A 15,386-nucleotide genomic window follows, 5' to 3' on the forward strand; every position below is an offset into this window, starting at 1 on the left:
TTTCTTCTATTTATATATGATCCTCGAGGAGATTCGAATCTTTTATATTTCTGTTCGATTTTTCAAGTCTTTCAATTTTTTGGTTCGGACAATCACATATCGTGCTACCAAAAATACCGCGGATTTCCTAGCATTCAATAGAATTTCTTCAATTTGCCTGATGACGCTCTTTGATTTCTAATTCTTTAATTTGCCTGCATGACGACGTTTGTAATTATCATTTAGTGTACGATATCTAATCTCTTCCAGACAAAGCGAAGCTGGAAATCTCGTTGAACGGATTACGTTATGTACTTATGTATACGCATTCGCCAATTAGCCAATAGAGAAGACGATAGCGCGTTTTCGCGCGGGATACGTGCACGCATTGGGTTATTTCGCACCACAATCCACACGGATGCGGATGCCATCGAGAAAACAGAGTCAAACTCCAGCAAAACCGAGAGAGAAATACTCAAAAAGAAAAAAATAAGAGAAAAACAACCGGAAGAAGATGCGAGAACGGGGGCGGGTTGATAGTCGAGGAGGAGCAATAGAAATCCGCAACACCGTGCAACTCACACACTCTCGTGATACCTGACCTGTGGGGGTAGCCAGTAGTAGCATATCTTCGTGATTCCTGAAATTCTGCGACTCCTGCCGGGGTGGCATCGGGGGCCGCACGATGGTATGTACAATATAACGTGGTGGCTCCGCGTCGACTCGCGCGATGCGAGTCTCCCTATCGATCGCGGGCTTGTTCTACTACAGTAACCCCGACGAACCCGAGAAAAGGACGATCTCGGTTCGTCGAGAGGCGCGCCGGATCGCCGGAAACGGATTCTCAAAGCAGGCACACCTCGCACATTCTGAACAAACTCCGAACTCGGCACAGCAAAAGAGGGTGTGGGTTAAGGGCAAACGGCGAACACTACGATGCAGTATGTGTTAGTGGGGATCTCTCAAACTCGGCTACTATTCTCTACGGAAAAGCGCAATGTTTCACATACTTAATGAGAAATGCAATTTCTTTCTTTCTTTTTTCTTCTTCCTTTTCATCTCTTTTATATAACGCGCGCCAACGATACGTAGAAGCCTGCCATTTGCCTAACACAACACCTAGCACGATAAGCCGCAATATACACAAGTCACGACTTGGAGTCATATCTTTTCCTATCTTTAACGTCGAAGAGGACCTTTACCTTGATCTTGTTAATTTACTACGAAGTTTATCTTCAACCATGTCATAAAATGATTATATAGCCACATTCGCGATGTTGAACCTGATATTTAAATTTGTAAATACTATTCTGCGTAAGCGTATGTTACGAGTCATCATTTTAAATATTGCCCCTGCAACAGATTATTACCGTTTTTCCGCCTAACGGCTGAACTGTTACTAGAAAGACGTCGTGCGAAACGAAAGTACTGGTCTTAATGCTCGGAATAATTCCAGTTTCCTTAATGTTTCCCGGATGTATCGTCGTTGTGTGGAATTTTATTCGCATATATGCAAATTATGCCTCGTCGCGACACGTGCGTCAAGGTGAGCCACAACGCGCGTCGCGATCCGATCGCCGTGAATTGCATGCAAACCGCCCGACCACGAAATCTCTCGGACGGTCGATCGCGTCATACGTGTCTTCCTGACGCAAGCATTCGTTGCGATTTGCGATCGAATGGTAATTCGTGTGGTAATTGATTCCGCGAGACGAGCCTCCGTTGAATCGTATTAGCACGCACGTTAGAAACGCGAGAATGTCGAAAACAAAATTTAAAATTGCGACAACTGTCTCGTTAAAAACACCGTTACTCTAGCGAACGAAGAGATCACCAGGTTTATCAAAGTAGAAAATAAAACATATTGATAAAAAAGTTTTATATTAGGTAAATGCAGCGTGACAACACATCTAAAACAGATAACGTATTTAAAAATTTCGATAAGAGCTTAAGTACGAGAGATTTCAAGAACGAATTAAACGATTTTTACCTAAATTTTTATATCTTATAGTTATTTGTATATCTCGTTAGAAGGATAGGACTAGCAAATGCAAAGGAGTCAAAACACAACGACACTCGACTATCACAGGGAGTACAGTTAATGATCTCGTTAGGAAGGTTGTTATTAAGTCCGTTGTGACAGTTAACTTCACGAAAAATTGGATACATGGTGTACATGTGATCGGGCAACTGATGTACCTGTAAACGCACACGTGAACGCGTGTAAATATCCATGTATGTAAAATTAATGTGAACATGTATGCAGATAAGGAGCAACAAACTATTAAAATATTTACTCTACGTTGCTCTTTATTAATGAAAAACATTATTTGATTAAACTTCTTGTCGCACAAACAAGCTAGGCGCGCTGAACTAATTAGGAAGACTGTCACACTGCTTGCTGATATTTACTGTATCACCACGTATTTTCCAACCGCGAGAAACCCATATTAATTACGACGCTGTCCATTCCAGGACGACACTTCCTCTTTTGCCATGTATTTTTGTTATTTCGAAAGTCATGCTGTCCACTCGATTTCCGTAGGAGTTAGTACGTGATGTGGTGTGGTGTGTTATGTAGGAGTTGTATTATATTGTACACACTCGTATTAGAGACAGAAAAGATCCTCGCCGATCGTGGGCTCTTGGAAGAATACCTGACGACAATTCGGACGAGTCGGAAGATAACAAAACTGGGTATAAATTCAGGTTGCAGAAGTCTTTATCGCAGCAGATCCGCGAGCGATATGTGTCCGGCTTGCTGTTGCAGAAACGCGGCGCTTCCGGCGGCAGCCAGTTGCTTCGGTCGAGGCACCTTTCACACACCATAATCCCACGTTTACAATCCGGAAAGCTCGCGGCATCGCTCGATCGCTTAAGCTGAAGTTTGTGCAAATTTTACGCGAAACACTTTATGCCCGTCTTTGTTCCAAAACTTCATCGCGTATCTTTTTCCTAACAGGGTTATCTATTAACTAAATCTATAAAATTGTGGCACGTATATTCAAACAACATACGGTTGAATCTTTCAAAGTATCCATCCATTAACTTTTCCTAATAGAATATGCTGGCATAAAAGTGCTTTGCTGTTTTATATGTTTTATCCATTTTCCTTCATCTTGAGAGCATTGTGTTATACCGAATAAAGCGCGAATTTCTGAGCTTTTGCGTCACATGCGCACAATTGCGATTTTCTATTGTACCATACGTGTATTTATCTCGTACATACGATATATACAATTCTTTACAGACTACTGCAATTTATTTATACAAGATGTATTATATGAAATGTTCAACACGGTGTTTCACGATTCGATCATTTTATCGATCTGCAAAATAAATGGAGACAAGTAAAAGTAATCGCGACTCTCCACCTTCGATTCTGATCTACTTTCGCTCAATCGACATTCCGCAAAATCTCACGCAGCACCTACGACTCACGGATTCATACGACGCGACGCATTGATATATTTTGCATTCATGCAATTGCATATAAAATTGCTTCGTGCCACTTTTATGTTACGGCCGGATCAAGTAATCTCGGTCGCGCTATTTTCAATGTGATCTCCGGCCAAATTATCCGAATTATCCGTCTGGCGCATTAAGCATTTAAGGGCCGTCCGCACGTCTGTGACCTCAGATCGTGCCACTAATCGGACTGTCTCGGTCGATCTTCGATTTCGAGCGGGCACCGTTCTCGAATCGGGGTTGTTTTATAACCGCTGCACACGGTTTATACGTCGCGCGTGCGCGATTATTAAGAGATACGCCAATAAACTCGCCTGCGACCTGAGACTCCTAAGTGTTTCATGAAATTCAGAAGAGTTTCACAGGCGACACAGCTTTATTTGAGATACTGATGCAGTTATTCACAATCCATATTTTATTAACAAAAACGAATATTAACAGAAAATTAGGAATATAACAACTCGGCTGAGAATTGTTTCTACTTGAAACGGAGAAAGCATTATATATAATATATCCAATACTAGACTCGTCCTTTGATACGATGGTATATTACAAGATATGTCCAGAAGATAAAGAAAATGTCGATCTTTGCAGGGTCGAAGGTCGAATTTGCAATGCACACTGCAGGCGCATACTGCGCTATCTTCCCAACTTTTGACCTTTTACTCCCGGACGTTCGTAAGCTTTTCCGAAGCTACCGTAAATTTAGATGCACTTATGCATCATTTGCGAAGTTAAAAATACTAACAAAGTCGTCCCTCGTAATGCCAAATGGTGTCACTCGTAGAATCCGCAGAACCTGCAGCTTGAATCTTCAAAGTACCATTAACCGTTTGACTTTCCAAGTAATTTTCATAATAAGAGCACGAGTATATCACTGAGAGAAAAGCTGAGAGTGGTCCGAACGTGACGGACAAAGATCACCGAAGATGATGAGCGTTCGTGCTTCCACATCCGCACGAGAAGTCGTTCATCTGCGACATCCGTTTCGGCCGATTCCAGTCCGGCATGATCGTCGAGATCGAGAGCATCGTATAAATTCGTTCTCAGCGTTTCTCGTCTACGTTACGAGATCTCAGAAACGATAGCCCCTAGTCATGGCAGTGTCACCTCATCTGCCAGAATTGAATTGAATTGAATTGAAAGTTGTATGTGGCTACCCCCACGCTCTCGCGCGTGCGATAAACTTGCTCGATGCATTCCGTGATCGATACCGCGTGGGGTGAGAGGGACCGAGGGAGGCGGGGAGGAGAAGGGAACCTTCGAATTTCGCTCCGGAATCCGTCCTGCAAGATCGATCGCGAATACCAGAATTTTCGTGACTCGCAGCGGTCGAACTTGAAATCTCACGGCGCGTTGCGTTTGCTAGCGTTACCAACGCGACCACCCGCCGACAACAATAATTCGTTTCCGCCGAAACGGGCGCTAATCATGGCCCGGGCTGAGAGCGCTGGCTGGAAAACCGGCTAAACGTTCATTCGTGGAAACCACGACGAGGGCATCGATCGCGACGTCGAAGCCGAAACTGCCGAAGGCCGCCGTTCGATATGAAGGCTGCGCGGCGCTTCTCGCGGATGGTGACCTGAACCGTCCAATGCAATGTAAACCGCGTGTGCGATAAACGTTATGTAAGGAAACTTTAAATAACGAAGTCGAGTGAGCCTTAGAGGCATACGATCAAATGCGTGCTCAACTCATTACTATGTAACCATCGATCAATCGAACGGAAATATCATTTATGGATCTTCAATCTCAAATATTTGACAAAACAACAAGCTACAAATTAGATGATTAGAGTTATGAGGTCTCAAGCATGATGGAAATAATATTTTTTATGTTGTTTCTGTAAAAAATATTGTCTAGAAAAATTTTAAAATTTACATAACAATAAAATGGAAGTAAAAGAAATACGTATATAGAATATTTTTAGGACATTGACGTACTTTATGTGTAAGCAACAAATTTATCATGGCATGGCAAGTGAGAGTAACAAGTTGATAATGAGAACTTTTCGAGCAATCGCGCCTACCTAAACGAACAACTTTGCGAATCGACGTTGATTGATTACGCAGGCAAAGTTGCAACGCGGATAAGTTATTTGTTCATACGATAACGCGAGTGAAGTCGATAACGAGTTTGAATCTTGTTTTGCCGCGAGCTTAGAAAATCCGCATTGACATTAGTGTCGTTGACCGGTCACTAATAAGCATCGAGCCAGACGTCATAATGACTACAGTCTCATTCATTATGGAATGTCAATGCAACACGTCCGTGTTGAACCTTCCTCTCCAGACGAAGTTGATTTTCATGCTCCTGATCGATCGCGCGGCAGAAACCATTTCGCAAACGTCCAATACTCTGATACCTTAGCGAATACTATATCAGAAATTACTAAATCAATTGGAGAAGTTTTTCGTTGCGGAAGGTGAGAATATCTTTTGGAGGCCGGAAGCATGCCGATCTCGAGCGAATGTTATATTCGGCAGTCAACAGATCCGACGACCAAGAGATAAAGCCGCTAAAAAGGAATCTCGAGTGTGAATCGCGTGTACTCGTCAATGAAATCCACGTGCAAATACATTACCTCCGAGCATACGTGATGACGTCATTTTCCAGACTCGTACTAGCGAAACAGTAGCCATCGGTTTCGCATGTGTGATTGGTGTCCGGACAAATGTCGCAATGGCACTTCAGCACTCCTGGAAGTAAAAGATGACATTTTGTTAATTTAAAGCCAAAAAATCTTTAGTTTTTTTATTGTATAGCATATTTTAAATTTAAATAGCATTAATAAAGTTTTTGGAAATGTTATATAAGTTTTTATCGATATTCATAATTTCCTGTTGTTCCCACGTAAACTTTTGTAGTTAATGCAAATATATTGATTATATGATGTTATCGAATTCCAGAGGTGAAATAAATTTCGCAAAAGAGCGCTTGCGTGCTTCGATATGAAATGGAAGAAATATAGGTAGGAAGATATTATCGTGAAACGCTATACGGCACTTACCACAATTGAGGAGTAGTTTATTTTACGATAATATAACATCGTCGTGAGTTTCGTAAATATTGACATGCTATCCTTTTTCGAGATATATTAAACATTTTTCGAACTCAATTATTTTGATGAATTATTGAGATGTTTATGATTACAAAATTTTTATATTTAAAGTTCTATAAAGTAAAGTCTCTCGCTCCAAGAATACGCAAAGTATTAAGGATTAAAAGCATTTCTATTTCATAGCTAATTTAATAATCACAAAACGTGCAATTTATTTGAAACTTTATATAAAATATTTAAAATTTTGCACGATTTACAGCAATACAGAAACATAATAAATAATAAATTGATGTTTGGAAAATAGAAATAGAAATTTGGTAAAAGCTTGCTGTCATTATTACGCGATAGGTTTGTCCTTCTCTTCGTGTGCTTTTTGCTCGCCAAGATGAAGGGAAGAAAATGGACAGGTCGTAAAAAAATTATGGACTTAAGAAGACCTTCGAGAGCTTGAGTAACTACACTCAGGTATCGTTATTTCTACAGAAGTTAATGCGAACCTTCGATAAAACGAGCAGAAACTTTTTCATCAACTTTTTAATCAAAATTTGTTTTTTTTGGCGTCCATCCCGGAAAGATATCATACTCTGTGCCAAGAAGTATGTTCATAAAATATAATTTATATATTAAATAAAAAGTGCAAATTAAATCTGGATATTTTAAATTTATTACTATAATTTAATATAAATTGGATCTAATTATATTCATTTTAAAAACCGTTAAAAAATGTAAAACTCTCCGGATTACAACATATTTATTACATGGAAATTACATAGAAATATACGATATTCTCGTTTTGTGCAACTTTCAAATAATATCACTTTACAGTTAACGGAAAATGTAGAAGCTACACAATAAAAAAGATTAGTTCTTGCCACATTAATCTATGTTAATTATGCGTACATGTTAATGCAACATCTGTAAATTATGCATAAAACCAATCCCAGGAAGTTATCCTACCATCTAATTAACACGTAATTACGTTATACTTATACAAGTAATTTTAATTCCCTAATGGTCCAGTTAACGTAACGATGAAACTTTAAGATAGGAAAGATATTCCATCGATCAAGCAGTAATTAATGCTATAGCGTAACCATCGCGCGATTTCTATCTGGATCGAATTTACAATTCAACAGTCAATATCGCGATTGCTAACTCTATAATACATTCATAATGCAATCCGTACGCCAAACAATAATCACGTTTCTGTTTTTGATACACTAACGTTGAAACGCATGATTCCGAGTTTTATAAATATAATGAATTCTCAGTACGAATGTTAAATTATCAAATCAATCAATTTTAATGCTAAACATGTGGCAAAAATACAATCAAAGCATACTTGAGCCAAGAGTATCTCTGACGTACAACACCAAAGGGTAAAAAACGATGCAAATGATGTTTACATAACTGCAATCGACATTAGTTATTGGTTTTTTTTTGTGCAATGTAATTCTTTGATTAATACAACGAATGCGTCCATTTCCACTTGAACAGAATAATAAAATGTATTAAAGCGCACTTATAATACACTACGTAAATACACGTGTGAAGTGTAAATAATTTTTCCGCCGCAATATAAATTATTCAAATCTTAAGTGACATTAAATAACAAATCTTGATGACTAACCAGTCATATGCATATTTTTTGCACGGAGTAAACCTAGGAGTAAACTATTATTGCATTTTCAATATTATCCCGATGTTAAAAATTGCAAATTGCACTAACTAGACTGTGTAGAAGAAATTAATCTAAAATTATATATCCGCCAAGAAAGAATCTCTTAAATAAATTAATATATCATGATTGTTGATCGGTTGTTTTAGAACAGTACGTATATTTATTGCAACGTCTTGTTCGTCAAGAGACAGAGACAGGCAGATATTTTTTTGTTACCTGATATCGATCAAAATCGCGTCACTCGACCTCCCACCATATATCTCCCTGGAGAAAATATTATGACTTCAACGTTTTATTGGATACTGAAGCGACGCGCGCGTTAAATATTATCAACGTATTGCGATTTCGGTTTATACAAATGTCGTGTTGATCGTAGATTACAACCGAAAACTTACGACAGAGATATATGACGCTCTTATCAAATGTTCTGCAATATAATGGTATTTATCACATGCGTTTTATGGTTTCCAATGCCGCTGTAAACGGCTATTGTCCATTTCAGTCACAATATCCCAGTTACAATGCCAAATTTCGTTAAAACAATAGAAATTTCAAAAAGAAATACGCAAATTATAATTTATTATTATCTCTTATGCAAATAAAAAAATTATTAGGTATAAATTACATTATTCTTGAGAGAATACATGTCTCCCTCATAAATTACATATATCATCATCAATTATATAATATCATATAAATTATAAATGGCACATGAATTTACGTATGCTATACGTGTCACAATCAATAATAGCATAATAAATATTAATGTTTAATCAAATTTGGGAATTACAGATAAATATTTACCGTCTGTAATTAAAAGTTAAAATAAAACACTTATGCATACGTAAGTTTTAAAACTAACTAATTGAAAAATACACGTGAAAAATTTCACTTTACTATTAAATAAACGAGAAATAAACAATTTTTCATCAGCCGCATTTTCTTATTGTTCCTTCAATAGCTATTCTTTTAATAAAGTTAATATGTCTTTTAGACATCAATCAATATTTGCGTTTACATGAACGCGACGCAATATTATGCATAGACGTGTATGTATGCATGGAATCTCGTGATCATCGTTGCAGCGATAGCTGGTCATTTCGCTGGATCCACGGGCGTTTTATCAAGCAACTTGCAAACGCTAATGGCCCGTAAGAATCCATAGAATAGCAATGTACCGTCGCCGTCGGGACGAAGAAGTGAACGCGCACGGCGCTTCGTCTATCGGTCACAGGAACGTCGAAGCGTGTGCTGCTTTTTCAATGAGGATTCAAGAGCCCGATTTGCATGCACAACAATTACCAAGCATCGAATCCTTCGGTCTCGTCGTAAGAGGAGAAGATATAACGAAGATACTATAAAACAAATATAAAAAGTACAAAGGAGAGTTGGAAATAGAAGGTGTATGTGCATGTATAATACATGCAAGAGAGAAAGAACAGAGACAGTAAGATAGAGAGAAAAGTGGAGAGAGAGAGAGAGAGAGAGAGAAACAGAGAGAGGACAAGCTCCTTTCATTACGCCAACGATATCATTAAATTGAGCGTTTCTGAACGAGCCGTAACAACATAAAACAAGTATCAAGCATATTTTCATGTTATTTGAATAATTCTCCATTTCTTTGCGTTACTTTTTGATTGCACAGATTCTTGTTAAAATGAGAAAACATTTTCTTTGGGCTAATCATGTTTTTACTTATAGTCAACTTATTTATAAAATGAATAAAATAAATTAATAAAAATGAAAATGTTTTCATTACTACAAATAAATTTGAATAACGCATGTATCGCACAGTAAATAATATAATTTTAGCAAATAAGCATTATTATATCGTGAGAGTAAAATACGCTTTTATTACAAAGGCATAAAATATGCACGAGTTCGAAATAACCGATCATGACCTCAATCACCGAGGAAATATAATTATGTTCTTGGCAATGGAAAATACGGGTGATTTAATTTTGTAATTGTTGACACAGGTATATTCTATGTTTCAGATAGTATAATTTCTGTTGTGTCGGACACAATAATACATACGTGTATATTGAAAGTTGTGCAAATTAATACAAATACTAATTGGCATTAAATGATATTCTCTTGCAAATACATTGATCGGAATTGAAATTGGATTGCGTTCAGAAAATTTACAAGGTAGATTTAGATCCCAGATAGCACATCGTAATTAAATATAGATATGAAGATAAGAACGCAGATGACGATATAAAAATATAAACACAAAGTAGTAAACAAGTTTACTCGTTGCGTAGGTTCCAAATACTTATATATATTTATATACTTATATAGTTATAGAATGTAGAACAAAACTGAAATCCTGCGACATACTTATGCAAAACGTTGCATATCTACCGCGAATAATTGCTAGAATCACTGTTTTACTTCTGGACATTACCATAAATCTATGTAATATCGCGATTGGATACATCGGTGATGAATAAAAGCATGACAAAACGAAATTTTAGTTTCGAGTCATTTCTTATTGTTTTCTATTCATTTTATTCTTTCGCAACTCATTAGAATATATCGAAAACATAACGATAACTTTAAGATAACTTAATGCAATATTTTGTGCAAAAGTATAGAAATAAACATAAAAATCTTGCTTTACATTGAAACATCCTGAATCTCTTTCTTGTCTATTATTTAAATGCATTAAGCATACACATGTAAAGCGAATATAGCAAATATATAGCAAATAACTGCACACAAAAAAGAAAGAATTGATCTTGTACTAGAAATGTAGTAGAAATGCAATTTTGAAACTCTTTTGGATTTGTTCGTGGATTTTCTCTGTGAGTACCTAAACAACTGAACGATGTTAAGAATTCAACGATTTAAAAATCTCAAGAGCTATACCAACGATCGCTCACCCACAACGAAGAGTAACAGTTATCTGGAGAATAAATAGCATAGATCCGACTGCTTACATGCTTACCATCTCTTGCGTCGGATTGAAGCATGAGGCAGTTGTTTAACGGAGCATACATCGAGTGAACGTGGCGATTACATGAGGATAACCATCGTACGATTCGAACGATTGTCTATTTTTGTATTGTGTGGATATCCGGAACAAACCCCGTAAACAAAATGCCTATAAAACAGAACTTTATACCCTTTATTTATATTATTTCATGTTAACTGACCATAAAAAAGCTGTCATAAAAAAACGATAAATTTTCGTTCCGCGCGTAAAACCTTGATATTGTTTAAAAAACTATATTTTCGTTATGGAGAACAATATTCTTTATTTTGCGCAATTCGCTCGACCACGTCATTTCCGAATTTTCGTCCATCACAGATTAGCGAAATCGCGGTATTATTTTGCCTTTTTATCCCACAGGTAAAGGATTAATCGAAAGTGCGGAAGTTTTGCCATAAATTCTGAGCGGAGAGAAAGCGGTTATCGTAAAAGGGTTAAAACAGCCATAACGGTGTACCGAAGGGTTAAAGCGCGCTCCGACACGGCGCGGCTCTTGGAAACGGAGTCGCGGAGAGCGTGCCGTAGGTACCGACTGCACCGGCTCACCCTTCCGCATGCTTTTTGGACCTCGTGCAGCAACGAGATTAAACGGCCCTTCTGTACACGACGACGCGTTACTTACGCAACGTTATGTGCGCGCCGTTGAAGGGGAGAAAGAGCGGGAACGGGTTAGAGAGGAGAAGCGGAGACTGGAAAGAAGGGACGAAGGAAGAGACAGAGACGCGCGAGCTACACAGAGAACAACAGAACGAGCGAGAGCGCGGACAAAAACACAGAAAGAGAGGAAAAGAGAGGGAAAGAAAGAGAGAAAACATGAAAGAGAAAAAAGAGAGGAAGAAAGAGGGAGACTGCACGCATACGCGCAAGCAAAACGCACACCATGGCAGAGGGATCGTCCACAAAGCGTAATGCGTGGGATAAACAGAAGTGCAGCAAAGAAATCCCTCGAAATTATTGCGTTCTCATCTCTTTTTGATATTCCGACTTCCTCCTTCGAAATTTGTTCAGAGTTGGAATGCAGCTTTCAGAATTTTAACGTAACTTTGATTAGAATAGAACTAGCCAATTGCCCAGAAAAAGAAAGTGAAATTGTTTACACACACGTATTCGATCGAGTCGTAATATTTCGTAATAATGATGATCAAAGATCTTTCTAAACCGCGTTTATCAAAGTTTAACAAGAAGTCCAAGATACTATTCTAAAATAGATACTTGATCTTCTTTAAGTTTACAATTTGATTTTAACATTGTATTGTGTAAAGTGAGCACGTTTTGTTTCTCGAATGTGAGCCGTATGCAGTATGCAACGTATTATTTTATCAAGCTGCTTTCATCTGCACTTCGGGAGATATGACATGGTCCATTGTAGATAAGAAAGTGTGTTATATTTGCTAAATTACGTCACAAAGATTAAGATAATTTGTTTGCGATTGTATTTATATCATACTTCAAGAACTTCAAACTTCGCGAATTTTGCTTCTTCGCGTTTTGTTCTAGAAACCAATCGACCAATCGATAAAATATATTTAACAACTGTGTTACATGGCTTGGTCTTGGTTTTTATTCGAGTCACCTTAATTCAAGCAAGGCAATGACGTTTCGCTGACAAATTGTAACTTTGTGAGGCTTACAGCTTTTCGCAATACCGCATAATATTCCAGTTTATAATAATAAACATGTTTTGCAGCTGACGTGAGCCGCGATCATTACGCAATTTCTACATTACGGATTTGCATTATCATTCACTGGTAAACGCAACTTTCATCGGATCGCGTTGCAAAAACTCTCTAATATGAGCCGAGAATGAACAGACATCATTAACGTAAGACAGATCTCTCATGAGACTAAAAGAACAAGTATCGCGTACCATCCACGGGGCACGACGCGTGCAGCAAACAGAGGAGCGCCAGGGCGAGGAAGCTCGCCATGCCGGCGTCGCGGACGTCTCTCATCCTCGCTGAGCTTCCGCGGGAGCAGCCGGTGGTCCGCCGTGGCGATCGCGCCGTCCGCTGTCGCGGATCCGGTCGTGGTATTATCGTCGTCGCGGCACTCCGCCGAGGAACGCCGTTGGCCTTGGCACGGCGCCGCGCGACTCAATGCCGATCGCGGCGGAGTCGCACGCGAGACTCGCGGGCGGCGACGACCGTTGCTGCCGATCGCGGTATCATCCTCCGGTGGGCGCGAGGGTGAGGCGAGGGGTCGCCCCGCCGTGACGGAACACTTGTCACCGCGATTGTCGGCGCTGTTCGTGCTGCCGTTGCCGATGCCGCGGACGCGCGGCTCTCACTCGCATAAGAGGAGCGCGAGAGCACTCGTCACTTCCGAGAGCGAGCGCGGTGCCCGCCGCGCCGCACCGCACCGCGCCACACCGCACGCCCGACGCCCGCCGTTCCCCGCGAGCGTTGTTTCACGGCCGTGCACGCCGTCGCTTGGAGCGAACGTCGCTCCGAGGTGAGCACGCCGCCTCGCTCTCGCGGCCCCCCGACCGATCGAACAACCGTCGCCGGAGGGTTATCGCCCGCCAAGGGTCGCGAAGGGTGGAAGGGTGGAAGGGTTCCGGAGAGACGCGGGGTGGCGATTCCTCAGATGCACCTCGTCGCCGTCGCGCGACGTCTTCGCCGCGGAAGGCGCGCCGCCATTTTCCTACCGACAGGCCCGGCCTATCGCTCTGCGAAGAGCACGGCGAGGAACCGCGAGACCGACACCGCGAGACAATTTCACCGTTTAGTTCACGAAGGATATCACCGGCAGCCGCGCGTCAACAGATTTCGTCCCGCATGTACAATGCCAAACTGCGCACTATCGTCATCGTCGCTGTTGTCGACGTCGTCGTCGTCGTCGGCACTTTGCAACTTCGGCGCAACTCTCGAACGCGGCTGTCACGCGGCACGCTCACCAGAGCGACTCTTCACTCCGATCGTCGAGCAACGACTCGTGTTGCTGCTACTGCCGTCGCTACCGCCGCTGCTTCCACGGCCGATAACGCTTTGCGAAACATCGCTGTTTTCTTCAGGGTCGTATGCTCGCACGCCGCTCCTTCATCTCTCCCGTTAAAAATCGAGATAAATCTGAGATGTAGAAATGAGTTCGATAGAAATAAGAAAGATAGAATCTACATGTCTTTCCCTTTTTTACATATTTTTTATCTATTTTTTGTGAATTGATTATTACTTCGAAATGCGTCATCGGCATATTATTTATAGAGATTAAAGATTGGAGTGCTTGCTTCTTGCAGTTCCATTTCATGTTGAACTGGAAAAACAAAATAGTAAAAAAGTTAAAATAGTGTGTAAACATAATAAAAAGTCATTCCTTTTTACTATATATTTTTATATATAAAGATATAGAAACTAAGCGCGTGTTTATTTTTATTGAAATTTTATTTAAAAGAACACAACATGAGCAGATTCTGAAATTAAAAAATTTAACTACTAATTATATACAAATATTAATAATATAAATATTAATTATATATTAATTTTGCACAAACTTTTGAACTATCTAATTATTACATATTCATGTATTTTACATTACAGTTTATAGAAAGCACAATTTGGCTTTTTTTATCAAAACTGAGTAAAACGGAGAATTTGTATTTTATTTTTTAAAAATTGTATTATTAAGGAATATATGCCAGTTCAATCCATCAAAATATTTTTTGAAGATATAAGATAGATTATCTAGCCGCCATTTTTTAATATTATTTTGCGTAGATTTCGTCGTATCAGCAGCAGGGTATATGGGAGAGTTGATACGCCATTGCAAGACGTATGCGCCAATTTGCGCATGCGTTAGTTATGTAGCACTTTAAATTCCAATTACAATGACAGAAAGTGTTACAATTAGAATCGCAATTGAGAAGATGAGATAATTTGATATATTTATAGTCTATATTGCACTGCAATAGAAACGCAAAACAATTATCATATATTGATCTATGGCAAAAATTCTTTAATCCTAAGTATTTTAGTTCTTAAATGTCTTACATTATTCAAGAAAAAAGTAACAATATACAGCATAAATTACAAATACATGAATAAAATTTATTTTTTCAATTTTCTTAACAAAAATTAATGATTGGCCATCACTCTTTTTACAATATTCGTGGCTGCTTATTCTAACAAATTTTATTGTGTGAAGGCATTAATCAAATTCATATTTCTATGAAGAATTTATTTATAAAGTTTGTAACATATACT

At 39.1% G+C, this 15,386-nt stretch overlaps 1 protein-coding gene across 3 annotated transcripts in view; it reads right to left on the reverse strand.

Annotated features, from left to right (window-relative positions):
* The window catches only part of LOC105287968 (TGF-beta receptor type-1), a 36,469-nt gene extending 22,000 nt beyond the window's left edge, over positions 1-14,469 (reverse strand). For 2 of the 3 annotated variants that reach the window (XM_011353875.3, XM_011353874.3), the window contains exons 1-2: positions 13,055-14,469; positions 6,032-6,146 (exon numbers count right to left, since the gene is read on the reverse strand). In XM_011353875.3, the coding sequence (XP_011352177.1) occupies positions 6,032-6,146; positions 13,055-13,139 (200 nt within the window). In that variant the 5' untranslated portion in view covers positions 13,140-14,469. The remainder of the gene's footprint in view (positions 1-6,031; positions 6,147-13,054) is intronic. The other variant, XM_011353876.3, reaches the window with a different exon arrangement.
* Between the last annotated feature and the right edge of the window lie 917 nt (positions 14,470-15,386).

This window comes from Ooceraea biroi, chromosome 2 (assembly GCF_003672135.1).
Source record: "Ooceraea biroi isolate clonal line C1 chromosome 2, Obir_v5.4, whole genome shotgun sequence".
Taxonomy (NCBI): domain Eukaryota; kingdom Metazoa; phylum Arthropoda; class Insecta; order Hymenoptera; family Formicidae; genus Ooceraea; species Ooceraea biroi.